Source organism: Astatotilapia calliptera, chromosome 9 (assembly GCF_900246225.1).
Source record: "Astatotilapia calliptera chromosome 9, fAstCal1.2, whole genome shotgun sequence".
NCBI classification, from domain to species: domain Eukaryota; kingdom Metazoa; phylum Chordata; class Actinopteri; order Cichliformes; family Cichlidae; genus Astatotilapia; species Astatotilapia calliptera.
Genome location: NC_039310.1, coordinates 13,728,440 through 13,748,982, shown reverse-complemented (window position 1 = coordinate 13,748,982; position 20,543 = coordinate 13,728,440). Strand labels below are relative to the sequence as shown.

The window sequence follows — 20,543 nt, the reverse complement described above, 5'->3', positions numbered from 1 at the left end:
GCTTTGTTCTTTTGTGTTCATTTTTTTTTTACCCTTGTGTGATGTGATTGCACCAAAACCATTTTTGCATATTTATAAAATTCTTAATATCTAATGCTATTCACATTTTGCATCTTCACATGTGTGCCAAGGCAACGCAAGGTGGTGCTTTGAGGTTACTACTGTGCAATAGTAGTATGACTAATGTGCGTGCGTGCGTGCGTGCGTGCGTGCGTGTGTGTGTGTGTGTATACATATAAAATATAAAGCTACTTCACATTTATAAGATTCCAAGTATGCGTGTCTAAGTGTCGACCATTAAAGACGTATCGAAATGCAAAAAGCCTCAAAAAAAGAGAAAAAGAAAAAGCCCAGATTATATAAGATATTTTTGCACTAATGATGCATAGTAGTTGTCCTGGCACCCAATTTACTGAGGCTGGAGGAAAAATGTCCCTTAAAATATTCAGAGACTTGCAGCCTAATGATTAATTTAGACTTTTGCTAAAGTTATGCTTTTGAAATATGATTCGTTTATTAAAACTAACTATATTCTGTTTATGTAAGAAACACGACACGCACATATTTTTTTAAAAAGTTAATGACGTACGATGTTTTTGTTCTTTGCTTTGCATGACTGCACACTTGATTTCATACATTATTAATTAACTATATTCTGTTAAGATTTTACATATAAAGATGTAGTACTCGGCTCTACCCACCTGTGTACAAAACAGCTTTTTGCTGTTGTGAGCTCTGGGGGGAAGCATGTGCTCTTTGAACACTTTATTAGGAGCACCATGCTACATACTGAGCAGGACCTCCCTTTGCTGCGCAGCTTCTACAAAATGTTAACATGATTGCATCAGTTAATGTCTGCAGAATGTTTTATTTCTTATTTTGTTTTGTAGCTGCACTTTAATCGTGCAAATCGTCCACTCTTCCGCCTTCCAGATGTTTGATGTTGGATCCAGATGTTAGCCTCTGTGGCCATTTGCTTTAGGATACGGAGCATTATCATCCTGAAAGTAGCCATTAGACAATAGGTTGTAAATTGTGGGTGTAAAGGGATAGACTGCACTTAGCCAGCTGCAGTGGGGTGGAATTTAATCCTTGATTGACTGGTGTTGCCATGAAAACATTCCCACACCATTACAGCTCCACCACCAGCCTGGACTGTTGACACAGGGCACTTTGGTGCTGATGTGAATTTCTGACCCTACCATCTGCGTCACTCTGCAGGCTGTGTTTTTCTGTTCTTCGGTTTCTTGTGAGCTTGTGCCAGCTGCCGCTCCATATTTCTATTTATGTGCTGTTGCAGCTCACCCGCTTCGAGGTTGGATGTTTGTGAACTCTGAGATCCTTTTTGTGCTCACAATAGTCATAAAGATTTGTTATCCGAGTTACCTCAGCCCTTCTGTCAGCTCCAGCCAGTCTGACCATTCTCCTTTGACCTCTCATCAACAAGACATTTTCTTCAGCAAAACTATTGCTCACTGGATGTTACTTTTTTTTGTCGTGGTTTCATACTTTTCACACAATTCTAAGCAAAGACTGCTGTACTTGGAAATCCAAGGAGAGGAACAGTACTCCAGTACATCTGGTATCAACAATATCATTATCATCAAAGTCATCGATGTTCAGTTTGTCCCTCTTTCTGATGTTTCCTGTGAACATTAACTGAGATTCCCTATGCACATCACTGCTGCCACACGATTGTTTAACTGGATAATTGATAAATTGATGACTGGTTGAATGCACAGGTGCCTGCAGCCCCCAGTAATTGTAATATTGGCCTCCTTTAAATTCAAATGTGGTAGAAAATCTTAAATAACATATTTTGGCTACTTAAACTTATCAATGTGGTTTGCCCCTCCCTTCCTTCCCTCCCCATCTCCAGCTGCCTCCCTCTTCCTGCTCCACCACAACCACCCACACATGCAGGACCTTGGAGTAGGGGTATGTCACCAGGGTGCAGAGGAGGCTACCCCCCCCCCCCCCCTCCCTGTCCCCTTCTGGCTGCCTGTGCCTCAATTTTATCCCACAACTTAGACATTCACATTACTCACACTCTCATTACACATACATATAGGATCTTGGGGGTGGGCACGATACACGGAATCCAAATTACCATCAGGGTGTACACCTCACCCCTGGCGTCGTCGCCCACCTCTCAATTTTGAATACACGTAGACATTGAGGGCTAGCAGGAGGGACCATGCGCTTACCTGCTGCTCTCTGGCAGGTAGCTCCATGCCCTCCTGGGTTTTAAATGCACCTTAGAACACACATGCATCAACACTACAATGAGCGGGTGGAGGGAGGTTTGGAGTCTTCTCTCACCCCCATTCTCTGCGGCCTGCTGGAGCGGGGGGGCTAGGAGGAGGAGTTGGCCGTCCGACTGCAGTCTGGAGTGTGGGGCCTCCTTGCTGCTGCGGAGTCGGGGCGGTCTGCCTCCCCCCACCGCAGGGAAAAGGGTAACACCACCTGGGTCTGGGTGCAGTTCCCCCCTCCAGGGGCAAGGGTACCTAGACCCGGTTTGTAGAGTACGCTTGGGGAGTGTGATCGTGTGTACAACGTCTTTTTATGTCTGTCTCCACGTTGGTTGAGTGTGGAGTAAGTGCATATGAGAGCATGAGGGTGGGAATGGATGTTTGTATCTGTGTGTGCCTGTATTTCTGTGTCTATATGTCAGGTTGGGTGTCAGGCGCCACCTCTCTGGGGACATCTCAGGCCCTCCAAGGTTTGGAGGCCTATCTCCCCGTACCACCACTTCCCCTGCCAGTGGCGGACTCCCTCAGACATCGGTGCGTTGGTGGTTCTTTGTGTCCGGGGATGGGCGTCCAGGTACACACCGGCTCACTCCTTGGCGGCCGCTTATCGGGGCCTAGAGCCTGGGGCTCGCTCGGGCCACTTCGGAGGTGGGGTGCCCCCGGCCTCTCGGCCTGGGGCTCGGTCACTCAGGTGCAGCTGGCTGCCGGCGGAGCTCACGGGCGTGTCACTGCAACTCCCCCTGGCTTCTGCTCCGCGGCTGCTGAGTGAGCCCTCATCTGGGACTCTCCTCAGCTCTTTCCGGGACAGTGGCGCGGCTGCCCCTCTGTTGGTCTTCCTTGGTCTCTTGTGTTCTGGGGGCCTCTGGATGTCTGGAGTTTTGATCTCCTCCATACCTGCTTCATGCCCTGGAGGACGGGGCTGTGGCCCCCCCACACCCTCTAGCAGATCATTACATGAAGGAACCTTTTAAAAAAACAAGCGCGTCCATGCTCACAGGTGTACACACGGGTGATCACACCCACAAACTACACCCTTTTTGGCTCCTACCTCAAAGCACACTGTGTTCTGTTGATCTTATGTGCTGCACAATAATGTTTAATATTTAGTATTTACTGTCATATTCCCATATATCATTGTAATGTTGTTTATTCTATTACTCTTGTTCTCTTCTGCTTGTTTTCTTTTTTCTTTCTCAGCAGGTGACCCAGGTGATTGATATATGCATTTTTTTTCTCTGCCCGTTCTGTTGGTTTTTGTCTTTTGCCCTTCTCCCCCGTCCCTCTTCTCAGCTGTTTCTCTTTCCCTCTTTCTTTCTCCCCTTCTTTCCTCCAGTCAAGTCTGTCCCGTATTCAGCAAGTGAAAATAAAATAAACAATAAAAGGTGAATCAAATGGGATGGCTGGGATGGTCAATTTGGTAAAGTAAATCCGTTGGGCATCTTTCTTTGCCTTTAGACAACAATTCTGATGGCAAAAGAGCCAAACGGGACAGGCAAAAAAAAAAAAAATCAATGTGGTTTGCAAGGTGCTGTTTAGCTCTTTCACTTAAGTATATCATGTTTGCATGTTTTCTTGTCAGCGAGACTTTGGAGGTTGCTGCTTTTTGAAGTTAAGGCAGTTTTGCTTCCACAAAATTCTAAAATTGATATTTTAATAGAGCAGAAATAATTTCCCAAGGAAAAAAGAAAGACCTGCTTGCAGTGTGATTTATAGTACTAATGAGAACTCATCCTCCAACTTACTCTTAAACACTGATCATAGCACACTTGACACCAAGCAGGCAAAGCAGAGAATTAAATAAAGATGGATTTAAGAAACCAAAAACAAATGGAAATTTTAAAAAAAAGAGAGGCTGCTGTGTCTTGCTTTGTGAAAGTGTTCAGACATGAACGGGTCAAAGCTTTCCAAAAGGAAAAAAAAACCTTCCTCCATTCAGATCTTAAAACCACATTAACTGTTTTTCCTTCATTAACACAACTGAAGTAAATTTTTGCAAATTTACTAAACTGAAGGTTCAGAAATTTCTTAAGTAGTTAATTTGCTGCAGATGTTAAGGACACAGTACCAGCTAAAAGTAAGGAAATAACAAAAAGCCCCAGGTGTAAATCTCCTACCGTGAGCGTAGCCTTTTCATATTAGACACGACTGAATAGCTCCATTCCCTCAGTGTTTGTCAGCTCAGCTTGTTCAGAGCTAATGCAGCGTAAATAAATGTAACGCTTAATGGAAAAAGTGACGTGCAAATTCACATTTTTTGCCATTCGGGGCTATTGAAGCATGATCAGTGATTTGTTATTTTGCCTAGATTAATATTCACAGTACTGTGCAAAAGTCTTGAGCCACCCCTCACATTTTCCTTCCAGTGAGACAGACTGTTGTTATTTATTCATTTATTGTGAAAGCGGTCTGGATCCAGTAGTTATCCAGGCTTTCTTGGGGTCTTTCAAATGTTTTTTTGTTTTGTTTTTTGACATCGGCTACTTTTTCTCTCATTTTCAGTCCAGTCCTTTTACCTGACCATTTTCGAAGGAGTGCTTCTCATTTAAACCTAAGAAAAGCACCTAACTCTATTTAATAACCAGTTTTATGTTTACATGTAACAGACGAGTGAGCAAAGAATCAATTTAAACATTTATCTTTAGACATTTTATTACTAGCCTGCTTAAACACACAATTTGTTTGGATTTCTGTAGCTGAATCTGTGAAAAAAATACCAAAGATGACAGTTTGATAAGCATAAAATAATTTTTTTTGCACTAGCCAGGTGATTCACAAAGAGCCCTTAGCAGAAAACCTTTATATATCTCATGGTGGTGTGCAGTACATTCTTTAAAAAAAAAGAGGTAAAAATCTGGACAAGCGGAGGACAAAAGAAGAATTGGCAAGACTAAAAAACTATGTACAGCAGATGATCAGTGTCTGACAGCCATGTCCTTAAGAGACAGGAAATTATCCAGCAAAGATCTGACACAGGACCTGAAAGACCCATCAGGACCTTCTACTGTTTGTCAAAAACATCATTAGACATGGTCTCAGGGGAAGGGTGGCTGTCAAGAAGCCATTCTTAATGAATTGAAACACAGAGAGAAGGCTGAGGTATGCCAAATTACACAAGAATTGGACTGAAAATCATGGCATGATGATTTGTTTGGCTCAAATCATTGGCAGCATGTGGAGGAGGTCACGAGAGAGGTGAACAGTGAGTGTTTACGGCCATCAGTAAAACACAGAGGCAGCATTGTCATGGTTTGGTGCTGCTGCATTTCATACAGTGGTGTTGGAGATCTTGTTAAAACTGATGGAGTTAACACACCATTCAGTACCATTTGAAAAGTATCTGCTTCATTTTTCAGCATAATAATGTTGAAAAAATGACAATCCCGAACCAACCTGGAGAGAAAACCACAGTGGACCGCTATCACTGATTAAATGGCCTCCTCAGAGCCCAGGCCGCAAAATGTTTAAAGCACTGTGGGATCATCTCCACAGAAAAATAAACAAAAGTCAGCAGACATCCAAGGAAGAGCTTCCAATGCCATTTAAGAAGTACGTAAACAAAGCAAGAAAGGTGGTCCTAGCAGATGGTGACTTTGAAGCTTGTCAGTTTTTGCCTTATGTATTGTATTTCCATCTATGTTTGTCATGTTTCAGTGAATTACTGTATGTATTATTTTAAAGCAAAATATAAAGATGTAAAAAGCGGTATTATGTTCTTAACAATGTGATTGGTTTTGCACCAGTCCTCTTCATACCCTGCTGTGTTCTTAAGATCAGGTCTAAAGCTTAGTGGGAGTCAGTGTAAGGAGGCTAAAATGAATTTAGTTCTCTACAGCAAAAGGCTAAATAAGTTCCCAATAAAGGACCAGCAGATGGCAAAATTTGTCTTACAGTGGGTTGCATGGATACTGAGTTTCCTAATTTGACCACTTGAGGACACTGTTGGACAGCTGCTTTAGTCAAATCATTTGTCGTTTTTGGGAAAGTACTGAAGGCTTGTTGTGTATAAAATCACAAAACAAAAGAAAATGTGGTATGTGACTTGTATACCCTAGTGGTTACCTTCCCTGCTACTGGCAATTAAAATGAGGACATAACTGTAATGACTGTGATTACTGCAGTAATCACAAAGTAGGAATATTCAAGACCCTTTGTGGATTTGGCTGTAAAACCACGTGTGGCCTCACACGGCTTTACACAATCCAAAGTCATGCGGACCACCCTGCCTCACAATTGTTATCCAAGACCATGTTGATCCAGACCACTTCTCAAAAAGAAAAAGACTCTGGCATGCAGCAATATAATGAACAGCCAAAGAGCATTAAGTGTGGTGTCACTTGGTCTGCCATTAGTATTGTGTGTAATTGTTATTTCTGTCTCCTCTGTCCAGATAATGACGTCCTGCAGTTTGGCAAGCTAGTAAGCACCTCCAACACTTATGAGCCCACTGACCCCGGAAAGCCCAGGAAGGCCGTAACCGTGACCACAGACCAGCCTCTTCTTTGGAGCATGGGCATCGGTAAAAACGGGGAATGACAAAGAAGAGAAATCTTTCTTAATGGAAGTGAAAAATGTGGAATTGTGACCTAGTTTCTCCAGATCAGCTACGGAAAAAAAAAATCTCAGGTTTTACACATTTGAACAGGCTTTTTAATTTTTGTTCGCTCAGATATAAATGAAAAATCTAATGCTGAAAAGCTAATTTCTTTGCTGTAACCATGGTGACCACTGTCTTTTGAATAACATACTCAAACCACAATAGTCGTGAATGCCAAATTATTACTACTCTGATGGTAACGTGAAGTGGCACTATACAGTTAAACTCTATTCCTACCTTGAGCTTCTACACTGCAGTGTTAAATTCAAAATGAACAATTCTGTTTTAATATCTGCACATTATTGCCTACGTGTGTCCAGATATCCTTTGCATAGCAGCATCCTGCGTGTGCCTTTGAGGTCAAGACGATGGGCCTGCCTTCTGTGGCTGTTAGCAATCTCTATGGATTAAATCAAATTGAGAACGCCTAATTAAAAGTGCCTTTTGATTGCAGATTTACAAAAGGTAAAAACCAAGCTACTGCAAAAAGGTGCTGTGTTGATAGAGTAGACGGGACATATCAGATTTCCAATTATTTTTATTTACACAGTGACATATAAATGTTGAGCACAGAATGTAAAAATGCCATCCCGACAATCCCCCCTCCCCCCCAATCACACCAGCTGTTAACACTGCACCACCATCTCCTGTCCCCACGAGATGAAGTCTGAGTGATCAGGACCTAACCGCCACTAGAAGGAAAAACAGAGAAGGGGATGTTAAGTTGGAGAACACAAATGCACCTTATTTTTCACATATTCTCACTTTTTATAACAGCCTAAGCAGTATTATTATGCTGTCTTCTACTGTACACAAACAACTGCCAACAGTACTGGTGTGACTTTTTAAATCCTGTGTTTTGTGTAATAAAAATGATTAATCACTGGAAGAGTTTGTCATTTTATCATCCATTTCATGAAATTTACATACAAGAGAAACTTGATCAGAGACTTAAATAAAAGATGCAATCATGTTAAATTTGTCTGTGGAAATATAGTATTAGTAGCAGCTATAACATATGACTGTAACAATTAATGGTAGAGCCATAGTGATTCACAAGATTCAAGGGTGATGGCAGAAATTCTGGATCAAAGTGCAGTATTTTTTCATTATAAAATTAAGACATTACAGGAGTTTTAAAATAAAAATACATATATATTGTACTGAGTGAAATTGAGGATGAACTTAGATAACAACAAGTAAAGGCAGATGATAATGAGAAGTGGGTCTGGATCAGTAAGTTACCCTCATTGTCTGTAGAGTCATCACTGACTTTTATTTTGAATGACCAGCTGTACTCAGATTGAGAGGAATACAAAGGAAAGCCCTAACCCCCCAATTATCAGTGAGCCAGATGAGAGCACGTTTTAGACGATATTATCTAAAAATTGTTCGGAGACGGTCTGCGTGATGCTGTTTATCATAAATTGTTTACTTACACAATGATGTTGTTGATGGGGATGTGAATGAGCTTGACAAAGAAACCAATGAATCCCATGATGGCAAACCCAATCGCTGTGGCCATTGCAATCTTCTGAAATTCTGGGTGAGGGCAAAAATAATCATTGTTAAAAATACTGGAAATAATACAATGTCCCTATTAAAGAATTGAGCTCTTTGGATCCGGAAATTGCTAGTCAATTGGTTCAAATTTATATATTCATTTTCGTTTCCAGCAAACAAAGGCTAGCCGACATAAATAAAAAGAAACAACACCCACCTTTTCTGTCGGGTTTTGTGCACCTCTTAACGAGCCTGATGGAGTCTTTCACGAACTGCCGGCCGGGCTCAACAAACTGCATAACCTGATCCATGGTGCTTAGTCTGAAACAACACAAGTCAATCTTAAAGCTGGGACTGGTTTCAGTGCTGACGTTGACTTAAGCTGTCCGAGCTTTAACAACTTTGTTATTATAAATATACTGTATATATTCTCATTTTCTAAGAAAGGAACAAAAAACACGATAAAAACAAGCATGCGAAGCTGATTTTAAGTCAGTTATGTTACGTTAATTTAATTAAAACTCGACTTTAGCTAACGCTATCCTAAGATATGCTAACTATTATGGCGACGTAGCGTTATGTTGGCAATAAACCTCGACATGTAAAATAAAATCAAAAGGTTCCAACCCAACTATAGTTGGTTACATTTATCTGATGAAATATACACATGTGTATTTAAAAGCGGCAGTTAGCTTACCTATTTCCTACGTGATGTTTAGTAAGAAAGTCGGAGAAGTGAGAGCCACGTAGCTACGACACAAATCACTCCCTTGTACAGAAAGAGCTGACGTAGACTTTAGGAGCGCATGCGTATTGTATTCTATGCGCTGTTATCATTCTCTGCACCGCCCCCTGCAGGCGGGGAGGTGTTCTTAACGATTACACTTTCTGGAGTCGACAGGCAGAAGGAAGAGAGGAAGACCTAAAAGAAGATCCATGAATGTAATGGAGCTGGCTATAAAGAGGATTGGTGTGATACTGTAAGATCATATATCCCATCGAAGTTGTGCTTTATTTACATATTTGGGCAAGCAAACATTTGTAGCCATCATCCCAGAAACACATTAATAGCAATAGACTGAAAAATGAAAAACAATCAAGATAATAAACAAGTCTTTAGTCGAGGACTAGAATTAGGTATAGAAAAACAAGTTTATCCCCTTTAATAAAGATAAAACACTCTAGCAGACAGCAAACTGGCAATGATTTAGTCACTTTCACACTTAAAATAAATAAGAAAACTAAATAGTTACAAAGGAATTAGGGCCCCTAAATTTATCACATATTTAAATCCATAAAATTACAATCAGGGGTTCTAGATCCTTTTTTTCAGAGACTGTATATCTAAATCAGAATGCACACATTGTTCAGACAGATTACTGGTCATGGGCTTATCTTATTCCACATTCCTTAGGCACTAAATCCTCCCTCATGTGATGCAGATTAAGATGTGATTTCTAAACAGCATTCTGGCATTTGCTTTATAATGACTTTTCTTTCCTTTCTTCATTATACTTAGCCTACTCATCTCAGTGTCATAGTGTCAAAGCACACATGTCACATCACATAACATGTCTATAGGTTACAAACGAGCAAAATTTTGCAATGTAGTTGTTACTCTTACATGCTGACACTTACAACCATATGTGTCCATGCTGTAAATAGTTCTTTCTACTGTTAGGAGGAAAGGTAGAACTGCAAGCATTTATAATGATCTGAGTTTTACTGATCAGAACCAGATCCACACTTTGCTCTATCTCGCTGTTCAAGACTGGAATGAACAAGATATGCCCTCACAGAAATAAGCATCATGCACTTTTTAATAACACTTTTTCCCACCAAAACATACAATGTACAGCTTTTTTAGATCATTTACAAAATAAAATGGTCTTTGGAGCAATCCTGTTACTTTTCTTTTAAACAGTAACATTAATACATGTATAAAAGTGCTTAGCAGTGCTGTTTAAAGTATGATGTTTTCACACACAGTGTCTTCACTGCCAGGTGATGCCGAGCATGTTACAGCTGACCTCCCACAGTTTCTGCGCCAAGTCATCATCAGAGGCGGTTCTTGAGCACCTTGCAGGGGCGCAGTCACTGCACACACAAAGAAACAGAAAATGAGAATTACACACTATGCACTGCATTTATGTAACTTATAAAAAATGGGGAAAAAACATTACATCAAGTGTAACTTTTCCTTTATTACCAGGTAGAAACACTGGGCACGGTAACACCGGCACTCTAAAAGCTCTTGCGGTTAACTGAAATACTGGGACTGTGTACCTGAAGTACCCTCCACTCAGGCTCTCTAGACCTGGCTCTGCAGCACAGTAAATGGTAGTCTGCGCTCCCTCCACTGTGGTCTTGGTAAAAACCTTGAAGATCTTCACCGCCACTTGGATACATTGGTGCTGGTGCCTCCACAGGTCAGACTGAACCACCCCTGGGTGCAGAGAGAAGACGCTCACCCCTGTACCTGCAACACAAATGCAAGCACATACAAATGCTGCCAAATAACATGTGCTAACAATTGTCACCTGCTATTTATATGTGCATGTTGGGATTTTAAGCGAGGTTTGTAACATTTTTTTCAACCAGTCCCTACAGTGAATATAGTTTTTTTATTTTTAATGAAAACAACAACAGACAAGTTAGCCTTTGTTAAAACACCTTCAGTTTATTTCTGAGTTAATGGACTGAGCTCTACTCCTGGAGGATTAAAGAGAGCATTCAAGTGGAAGTGGGACCCTGTTGGCAGATGAGTAGGTACGAAGGAAGACAGGTACTGACATAGGCAAGTATTTCTGCAAGTTACTCAGGGTGACGTTAATAGAAAGTTTAAGCTTGTTGCTGCCAGACTGTTGTTATGTAAAAATGTAAAAAAAAAAAAAAAACTACTTCCTTGACTCAACAGCACAACTTCATCCCATTAGTCAGATTCCATGACTCTGAGTCTCTCAGCAAAACCCGCCTACACGATGTCTGCACATGCTCCACTTTTACACATTTCTGTGGCCATATCATGGCTGTAAGATACCCATGTGTTATAGCCTTCATTCCTCATGATGCACATTTGGATATTCCTTTTCTAAAAGCTCACCTTGCAACCTTTTTGCGAGTGAGCCTGCAAAGAGGACGTTAGCCAGTTTGCTCTGTCCGTAGGCCTTCATGGCATCGTAACTCTTCTCACTGTTGATATCATCCAGTCGAAGCCCAGTCCAAGTATGGGCCACCGATGCCACCACGACAATACGGGCCGGAGCAGAACGCTTGATGAGGTCCAAAAGTAAGTAAGTCAGCAGGACGTGACCTGATGAAAACAATTAGAACACCTTTTCTTGTTAATTTATTAACAAAGCAAACCCAGCAGTTAATGTGTAGTGTATGTATAATAACCCTTTTAACAAATATAATTAGTTTTACTATTTTGCAAAAAAGACACATAAGGAAACTGTGCCAATCACATCAGTGACTAGCTGTGCTTCTTGTATACCTGTTGCTGGAATTTGTGTGGTTGTTTCTCATATGCAACATAAAGTAGCTCTTCCTGTGGAGTTTATAAAAAAGCCAGCCACCTGACTGAGAACAATCTAAAATCTGACTCCATTTAGACGACCAAACCTGGCCACCCTCGTTTTCAATTTAAATGGCACTCTACAACCGCAGGAGTCGCAATCTCAAGCAAATCTCGTGGTTTTTTTCCTACTCCTTCTTCCTTGCTGTGAGCTTTCTGCTTCATTAGAAGTCAGAAAGTTTACATTATCACCGGATATTATTCCTGCTGATGTGGTAAACAGTGTGTCACCCAATACAATGCATGCCAAGAAGTTTTCTTTTTCTTTTTTTGTTTGCAAAACGTTGAGGGACTCTTCTTGATCTTAATAAGAGCATTTTTCTTTACTGTTTTTTCATTAATTCCCATTTTGCGTAACAATATCACTGTTTAAAAGAGCATGTGAACACATAAAGAATGTGCCAAAGTGCACAGGTTTATTTCTGGATATTTGTACATGTCTGTGTATTTGCATATGTGTGTGGGAGACCATGCTGGAGCACAGTGTTCCCGCTCCGTCAGCCTGAGACAAAAATAACATGGAGGAAAACATCACCTAGGAAGAATCCATGGTCCAATAAAGGAGGAAACACCGGCAGCAGCAACTCTAGTTCATTGTCCTAGCTTGGTGAGACAGTCAGATTGGCGTATGTGTTATTAATGCCAGATTTAAAATGACCTTTTTCACTATGAAAATATGCCTGTCACCAGGCAAACTTAGCATAAATTCAGTCAGAGGCACAGTGTAACTGTCAGCTGTTCACGTTAAAGTAAACTGGCAAATCTAAGCTGTCAGAAAAAGTTGTAGCCAAGCAAACTGTGTAAACATATTTAATGACTGCTTCTAAATATGAAACATGAGCCTTAATTTCAAAACAAAAAAGAAGCGTAAAAATGCAGAGAGAACAATACAAAACTGAGAGTAACTTACCCAAGTGATTGACACCTAGCTGCATTTCAAACCCATCAACCGTCTTGGAGTAGGGACACATCATAATGCCTGCGTTGTTTATCAGGATATTCACTTGTTTTTCCTCTGGAGAAAAAAAACAAAAAAAACCCACACAAACTGCATATCTGATAAAACAACTGGTTTTAAATTCAAATGCTTTTACAGTATGCCTCTAATTATCTGCAGCAGAGGCAGTGGAGGGGCTGAACAAACAGGGATTTATACATCAGCCCTGCAATTAGTGAGCCCTGTTTGCTTGAAGAGTCCATTACTCCTTAAGAGGCATACAAGTATGCTCTTGAAAGGAAAAGTGGATTTTAAAAAAAAGCATATACCATTGATAACAACTTCAGCAAAGGCCCTGATGGACTTGGTGTCAGACAGATCAAGTTTCCTGATGACCACGTTCTCATTTCCTGTGTCTTCCAAAATGTCCGTCCGTGCCTCCTCCGCCCTCTCGAGGTCTCTGCACGCCATGATGATGCGTGCACCTACAAAGTAAGATCCACAGAGCACAAGCTAGTGACAAATAGTATAATAAAATACAGTCCCTCACTACAGAGTATCAGTTTAGGTGAGCACAGGGACCTTAAATCACCCCAAGTTTCATTAGGAAAGACTTGACCCACATCATATTCTTGAAAGTGTGAAATTTCACTCTGAGCTCACATCCTGTTTTTGGCAGCAAATGATTTTTATACACCCCATAACAGCCATTTTCACAGCAGTTGTATTGTACTACCCTAATACTTGAACAGTAGAGTTCAAAAGATTCCCAAACTTAAAACTACAAAAAAAGCTTTGCTCATTTGGTGGGATACAAAAGGTCCCAGCATTAAATGAAGAACCTTAATCTTTCAGGGTTCTTCAGATTGTCCTGTAATGTTTTCTAAGCTCTTACTCAGCATCTCATTTAGCCAACTGCTCCACTCGAACAAACACAAGACCCTCTCGACTGTGTCGTTCTCATTCGCTTCTGACACAAATTACCATGCATTCTTCTTAATGAGCACAGAAGGGGGGGTTTGAGGACACATGCACCCACCCTTTCTTTCACCCATATGCAGGCACAAATATGCACACACACATACACACACGCTCTCCTGCAAACACACTCACACATATGCAAAATAGCTGCAGCGCCCAGTAATTACAGAAGATGGGAGCCATTAACTAGTTGTAATATAGCATCTCCATCCTATTGCTGCCGTCTTTGTTTCCATCCTGAGGACCAAACTATTCCCACATCAACAGGGATGCCGAGTTCATACAATTAAATAAAATAGTAAACAAACAGTGAGAGTCAAGTCCAAGAGGCGTGTACTGAGTCACGTCCAAGATCTTTCAGCAGATGATTTTTTTTTCACATGCGCAAATCATCTGAGTATGTAATAAAAAGCAAAAATGGCTTGAGTCAGTTTTGATCATAGACTGATTATTCACACTCAGTATGATATGTAATTGTAACAGTCTTTCCTGATTTCACTTCATAAACATTAAATTTCACATGGACAGCTTCCTTTGACAACTCATTACGTGGACCAAAAAGTAAAATAAATTAGTAAATGATAATAATAATAAAATAAATTTCGATCAAAATCATAACAAACAATTGACAATGTTGAGATGCAGTACCTGAAGGAATCGCTTCTCGTTATCAATCTTTCCAAATCCAATCATGTTGTCATCACATTGTTGCATAATCCAGTTTACTGAAAGATGATGCTGTGCCTCCTTCTACTTTGTTTTAAGGCTGGGAATCTAGTTGTATTATTATTACTATGGGTTATTTTATACTGGTGCCAGTGTAAATTTAAAAAAAAAAAATTACATGTTGGTTGTTCTTAAACTGAGGAAGGTGTATGTGGCATGCTGTGTCCGTCATGATGCAGATGGCTGAACAAACTGAGTCTTGTATGCAGAACCAGCTTTCATATTACTCACTCTGTGTGCATGTGTGTGTGTGTGCATGTGTGTGTGTGTGCATGTGTGTGTGTGTGTGCATGTGTGTGCACGACTGCTAGATGCACTGTCTTTGTTTCATGTCTGGCCCTGCAGGGGACCCTCACAATGCTCCCTCTGTCCCTGCGACGCCTCATCTGTCTTCAATTTCTGACAGTCGTCTGGAATCATTGAAACATTAACCAAGATGCTCATTTAAAAATATATATATATTAAAAAACAAAACAAAACAAAAAACCCACAAATTTTTATCTATATTTTTATTCAGATTCATGATAGACTTGGGTATGCCAAGCAAGTTGGACCTAGCCCAATCACATAAGTGTTCTTAGTGCTTAAATCACGAGGTCAGAGTGGGATATGCACTGTAAGTCACAGCCTGCCAGTTAGTGTAAATTAAAGAGGCAGGCACACGTCTGAAAACCTGATAGACAGAGGCAGATGGAGAAAGACCCGCAGCTGGGCACAGTACCTCTTCTTGCCAGGTCCTTGGCAGTTTCTTTGCCTATACCAGTGTTGGCTCCAGTGATGACCACTGTTTTCCCATCTAACCTCTCCTCAGAAGACCAGTGGTTACAGCACACACCCCTGAACAAGAGGCAAGTAAAAGCATTGATTATATATTTTTCCTTAAAGTTTTAAAGACCTGATCTTTATTTGGACACAAAAGAGTCTATAAATCAGCACATGCTCTCATACTAACTATTCAACATCAGACTTACACATACTGCATCTGTAACAGAGTATATTACATCAGTTGGTTTCCAGAATAATTGCGCAAGTCGTCTAAACAGATTCATGCTCAAAGCTCTTTTTTCCGTTTTCAAAATTTGCATAAAAACACCAATAAAACCACGACGCAAATCACTCTGCAAAATCTGGTGACACAGTGGATAATCTTCAAATATCTCACACTGCTGGTATTATTAGAGCCAGCTACCTAACCTTTAACGTTTTCTGCAGGCTCTATTTTATGTATTTTTCTCCTACCTGCAGTACATTCTTCCTCAAAGAGCAACAGGTTTCCACCTTAGGACCTCTGCGACAATACAGCTCCTTTCTCCGCCACAACACTTTATCAGCGGGTTCCGTGCTTTTCATCTGTCAGCCACCTCTCCTCGTTTTCTTTTGCGTATAGGTGCCGGGGCCAATCAGGGGCGGGCTGACGCATAATTGATTCACAAGTTACAGGCTGTGGGAGCAGCCGGCTCTCCTGCCGCCTCCTGCTGTCGGAGAGACTCAAGTTATGGGGTTAGCTGAGGCGAGAGTGTGATAATTCACCACTGCGGTGTGTGATACCACCGAGAACGTGGAAAACCCAAAGTTAAAACGTGCCTCACTTCACTATGTAGCAGCATGCCAGAGCTAAAATCCTAATGATGTAAGAGTCTAATAAAAATGGGAAGTCTGTTTTTTTTTTTCACTCACAAACGGACACACAAGGACACACAATGCTATATCAGGGATGTTTCTTTATTGGAAGCTGTTACATTTGTCTTAGCCTTCAGATCAAAGGTGAAGTTTATCTCCAGCGGATGCCCAACAGGTGGCAGCTCACAACCCACAGCTTCAGGGCTGTGCCGTCATCCTGGCCGGCATTGGAGCTCTCTGCTCTGGAGCAGTTACTGTGGGGAAAGGGGTGAATGGACAATACATAAGCACATCGTTTAAGTGAGCTATACATTTCCATCGCTGTAACATAAAGTGCACTAAAACATGTGATAATTAAAATGTAACCAGCTGATAGAAGATAGTAGATAAAATGGAGACACAATTGGATAGCTGTAAGGTAATATTTGGTGCATTACGTGTAAATTAATCAAACTCCACACTTTCTTCATTGATCATTACATTTCTAATTTATTCTTTTTCGTTACTTCAGGTAGTTACTCATTGCTTCAGGGCTGCATGACCATCAACAGACTCGGTTTAAAATGTATCAAATGTGAATTATAGCCATGGGTGGAGATACAGTATTTTCCGGTCGTGCTGAGCGATTTGGAGACTGAACAGATAACGCTGTTCTTTCTAAGAAAGGTGCATATTATAAAATATTTATTATCTAACGAATCACTTATACAGAATGACTCATAGATCTTTAGTAATTACCCATTAATTAGTGTATTAAGAATTGTTCGGATGATATCGATGAATGGCTCCTCTCGTCTTTCATGATTCTTTAATCACACCTGTTTTATAGCGATTAAGCAAGTTTTTGTCTGTAATTGTAAATAGTTTTCACGCTGACCTGTAGTATCCTCCAGTGACCAGCTGATTCTCAGGAGTGACGGTACAGTAGATGGTGGTGTAGGCTCCCTCTGCTGGGGTCCTGATCAGAAACCCGAAGTTCTTGACTATATCCAGAAGAGGGCGCCTTATATACCTTAAAATGTCAGTGTTCACGAAGCCGGGGTCAACTGAGTAGGCTGTGATACCTAGAACTGGAGGGATTGGTATAAATATTATTTATCCAACCTGAAATGAAGCAGATCCTTGATAACAGCTTGTAGTCACACATGAGTGGACACATCAGTAAAGTAAAACACCCAGAATATATAGTTTCACTTGATTTAGAAAAAAAAAGTTACAGAAAGCCTTGACTCATATCTGGGAAGAAATGACAGCATTATTAGTGAACGAGGAGTGATTTGCTGGGCAACAATTAAGTCTTTAACACAACTTATTTCCCTGTGCTCTGATGTCGCCCAGAGCGGTTGTGGTTGAGGCATGGGACTCTCACACTGTTGAGATAAGATCCGTTTTCTCCTTGCATAAGGAAGGCGAGGTAGACAGGCAAAAGACGACACATAATGACTAGATAATATTTCAGTCTCTGCGTCCCTACCCTCTGTCCTTTTGGCCAGCTCTCTGGTGAACAGGACATTAGCCAGCTTGCTCTGTGCGTAGGCCCTGAAGTGATGGTAATCCTTCTCCCCTTTCAGATCATCAAAATGGATCTTGCCAAAGATGTGAGCTGCTGATGACAGGTTGATGACCCGAGATGGGGCCGAGTGCTTCAGCAAGTCCAGCAGCAGAAAAGTCAAGAAGAAATGACCTAAATGGGTGGTAGGAGAGAAAAAGGCGAGGAGTTTTAAGCCACCACTGATCACTGATCACATATTTAGCAGTAACAACAGGAGCTGACTGACAACTCATCTGCTCTTTTGCTAAAGTCTGTTTCAATCTAACATGTTTGTCATTAACTAAACCTTGTGTGTTTTTTCCTCCTACCCAAGTGATTGACTCCAAACTGCATCTCAATTCCATCCACTGTCCTGGCAAAAGGACACACAGCCACGCCTGCATTGTTGATCAGATAGTGAAGAGCTTTCTCAGCTGTGAAAACAGGACAATTGTTACCACCATCACAGTATTTAGAAGGAAAAAAGAATGCACGCACTACTCCGAAGTCCGCGTGTGTGTTGCGTGTGCCACCCACTGTTGTAGATATTCTCAGCAAACTGGCATATTGATTTGGTGTCAGCCAGATCCAGTTGCCTGGTGACTACCTTCGCTCCCTTCACCTCCCTCATGACGTCGCAAGCAGCTTGCTCTCCCTTCGCCATGTCTCTGCACGCCAAGATCACCCGGGCGCCTACGGGAGATTAATTCCTCTTGTTTGCGTGTACATGCATGTTTGACATTTGAACAAGATAGCACGATTTCAACACATATGTCTGGGCCAGTTTGGCAGTCTTTGTGTCGTGGCAGTATGCTTTGAACTTAATCCCTCTGCCTGCCTTTGATTAACCAGTACCGATACATGAGTTCATTAGAATTATGCGTTATCATAAAGACAGTTTATGTTTGAGTAACCTGATTGTATTTATTATATTTGCGGGAACAGGAAGCTTCAAGTGCACAAGTTCACAAGTACACTGAGTCACGCAGACGAGAAAGAATATGACAACAATTGTAAAGAAATTTGTTACTCATCATTGCATTTGCTGTCTTTACATGTGCAGCGCTGTTTGCTTGCCTCTGCTAGCCAGGTCTTTAACTGTCTCTTTTCCTATTCCAGTGTTGCCCCCCGTCACTATAGCTGTCTTCCCATCTAGACGTGTATCTGAAGACCATGTGGGGATGAAGAGAGACCTGTGGAGTGAGACACCTAAAGCCTTTATCTCAGATGGATGAATGAAAAGCTACCGTCAGACTTCCCCCCCCCCCCCCCCCCCCCCCCCCCTTTCTGGTGATGATGTACAAAAACTTACCTGATTGCTTGCATTTCCAAAGTAAAATAAAACTGTGATATCCCTACTCAAAAATTGTTTTCGCTGATGTTGAAAAGTCCCAGAGATGTGGAGGCACAGGGCTGAGAGAGAAAGCAAACATGACCGCCTTTTAAATGGTAAGCTGTTGTCAGAAAGAAATACCCCTCTGTTGGAACTCATCACTGGTGCTAATCAATTAAGGTGGAATTTCAAGATAAGCGTCATATGATTGGTGATGCAGTATTTTAAAGAATCAAAGAAACAGAGAAGTATTTGTTTAAGAGGTTTCAGCTCTGCGTACCAAACTAAGTATTTGAAATGACTCAGCAAACTAGATTTAAGACACTGAATCTTTATTTACTGTAAAAGGAAAGTAAACCCTTTTCAATTCTAAGGCTTTATAAATCAGGGATCAATAAAAATCCCTGGTCCTTAGCATGTCTTAATATAAGGCTGTTTAACGAGAACTAGCACTATCCCCTCACAGCAACAACATCCGGGGTTCGAATCCAGGCAGGACTCAGTGGAGTTTGCATTCACCATCCAAAGACAAGAATGGGGTTAGTTTAATTGGTGATTCTAAACTGGCCGTAGGTGAGATTGTGAGTGTGAACGGTTTTCCGCCTCTCTCTGTGTTATCCCTGTGACAGACACAGAAAAAAAGACTCATCACAACCCCAGCAGGATGCCGAGGTCCTGCAAAACAAGGCCAAATAATCGCTCCTCCACCACCATGCGTAACACTTGGTATGAGGCATTTGTGCTGATATGCTGTGTTTGGTTTTCAAGAAATGTGGCATTGTGGATTAAGGCCAAACACTCTACTTTGGTTTCATCTGGTCAAAGGACGTTGCTTCAGAAGTTTGTGGTTTGTTCAGATGCAGCCGTGCCAACCTAAGCTGTTCTGCTTTGTTCATTTTAGAGAAAAGAGCGTTTGTCCTGCAACCCTTCCAAAAAAGTCATACTTTCCTTTTGAACAATAATGGCCCGATCTGAGTGCGTTTGCTCTCAGCAAGATTGGCAACTGTCTAGAATGTTTTGCAGTTGCCAATCTAGCTCACTGTGCTCAGTGATGGCCTTATAACCCTTTCCAGACTGATAGACAGCCTCTTTTAATCATTCGTAATATCTTTCCGCTATGGCATTGTGCTTCCACACAAACAAACAGCCAAAAGCCCTGCTTTTAGAGTTGCTCGCACTTACTGTGTGATGCTGGTGTATTAATTACAAGCACTTGATCAGCATCACCTGGCTGCTACTTACACTCTTAATTCCTATGGAAGCATTAAAAGGGTGTGTTTAGCGTTTCACACACTATTTCTGCATTTTGCCTTAGTTTTCGTTGACACAGCGTATGCTCATATTTGTAGTTCTTCGCGGTTGTATTTGTCTGATTTTTTCACATGACTGTATGTAGCTGTATTTACCTTTTCTCTGAAAATTTTCTTCCTTTTCTGCATTAGAATTATTATTATTATTACTGTCTATTATTACTGTGTCGTAGATGTAA

At 41.2% G+C, this 20,543-nt stretch overlaps 4 protein-coding genes across 5 annotated transcripts in view; 1 reads left to right on the top strand and 3 right to left on the bottom strand.

Annotated features, from left to right (window-relative positions):
• tpk1 (thiamin pyrophosphokinase 1) overlaps window positions 1-6,908 on the top strand; it is a 97,397-nt gene extending 90,489 nt beyond the window's left edge. For both annotated transcript variants that reach the window (XM_026179389.1, XM_026179388.1), the window contains exon 9: window positions 6,640-6,908. In XM_026179389.1, the coding sequence (XP_026035174.1) occupies window positions 6,640-6,785 (146 nt within the window). In that variant the 3' untranslated portion in view covers window positions 6,786-6,908. The remainder of the gene's footprint in view (window positions 1-6,639) is intronic.
• A 458-nt stretch (window positions 6,909-7,366) lies between these two features.
• Window positions 7,367-9,152, bottom strand: sec61g (SEC61 translocon subunit gamma). The gene is made up of 4 exons (XM_026179391.1): window positions 9,047-9,152; window positions 8,567-8,670; window positions 8,286-8,388; window positions 7,367-7,538 (listed from the first exon to the last, which is right to left on the bottom strand). The coding sequence occupies exons 2-4, from the start codon at window positions 8,658-8,660 to the stop codon at window positions 7,529-7,531; spliced, it is 207 nt and encodes a 68-aa protein (XP_026035176.1). The 5' UTR covers window positions 8,661-8,670; window positions 9,047-9,152; the 3' UTR covers window positions 7,367-7,528.
• A 197-nt stretch (window positions 9,153-9,349) lies between these two features.
• On the bottom strand, window positions 9,350-16,223 carry LOC113029090 (retinol dehydrogenase 12). The gene is made up of 7 exons (XM_026179706.1): window positions 15,810-16,223; window positions 15,292-15,407; window positions 13,193-13,348; window positions 12,837-12,941; window positions 11,453-11,662; window positions 10,636-10,828; window positions 9,350-10,446 (listed from the first exon to the last, which is right to left on the bottom strand). Exons 1-7 carry the CDS (start codon window positions 15,818-15,820, stop codon window positions 10,344-10,346), a joined length of 894 nt encoding a protein of 297 aa, XP_026035491.1. The 5' UTR covers window positions 15,821-16,223; the 3' UTR covers window positions 9,350-10,343.
• A 50-nt stretch (window positions 16,224-16,273) lies between these two features.
• Window positions 16,274-19,146, bottom strand: LOC113029089 (retinol dehydrogenase 11). The gene is made up of 7 exons (XM_026179705.1): window positions 19,034-19,146; window positions 18,799-18,914; window positions 18,259-18,414; window positions 18,051-18,155; window positions 17,665-17,874; window positions 17,068-17,260; window positions 16,274-16,444 (listed from the first exon to the last, which is right to left on the bottom strand). The coding sequence occupies exons 1-7, from the start codon at window positions 19,045-19,047 to the stop codon at window positions 16,342-16,344; spliced, it is 897 nt and encodes a 298-aa protein (XP_026035490.1). The 5' UTR covers window positions 19,048-19,146; the 3' UTR covers window positions 16,274-16,341.
• Window positions 19,147-20,543: the final 1,397 nt, after the last annotated feature.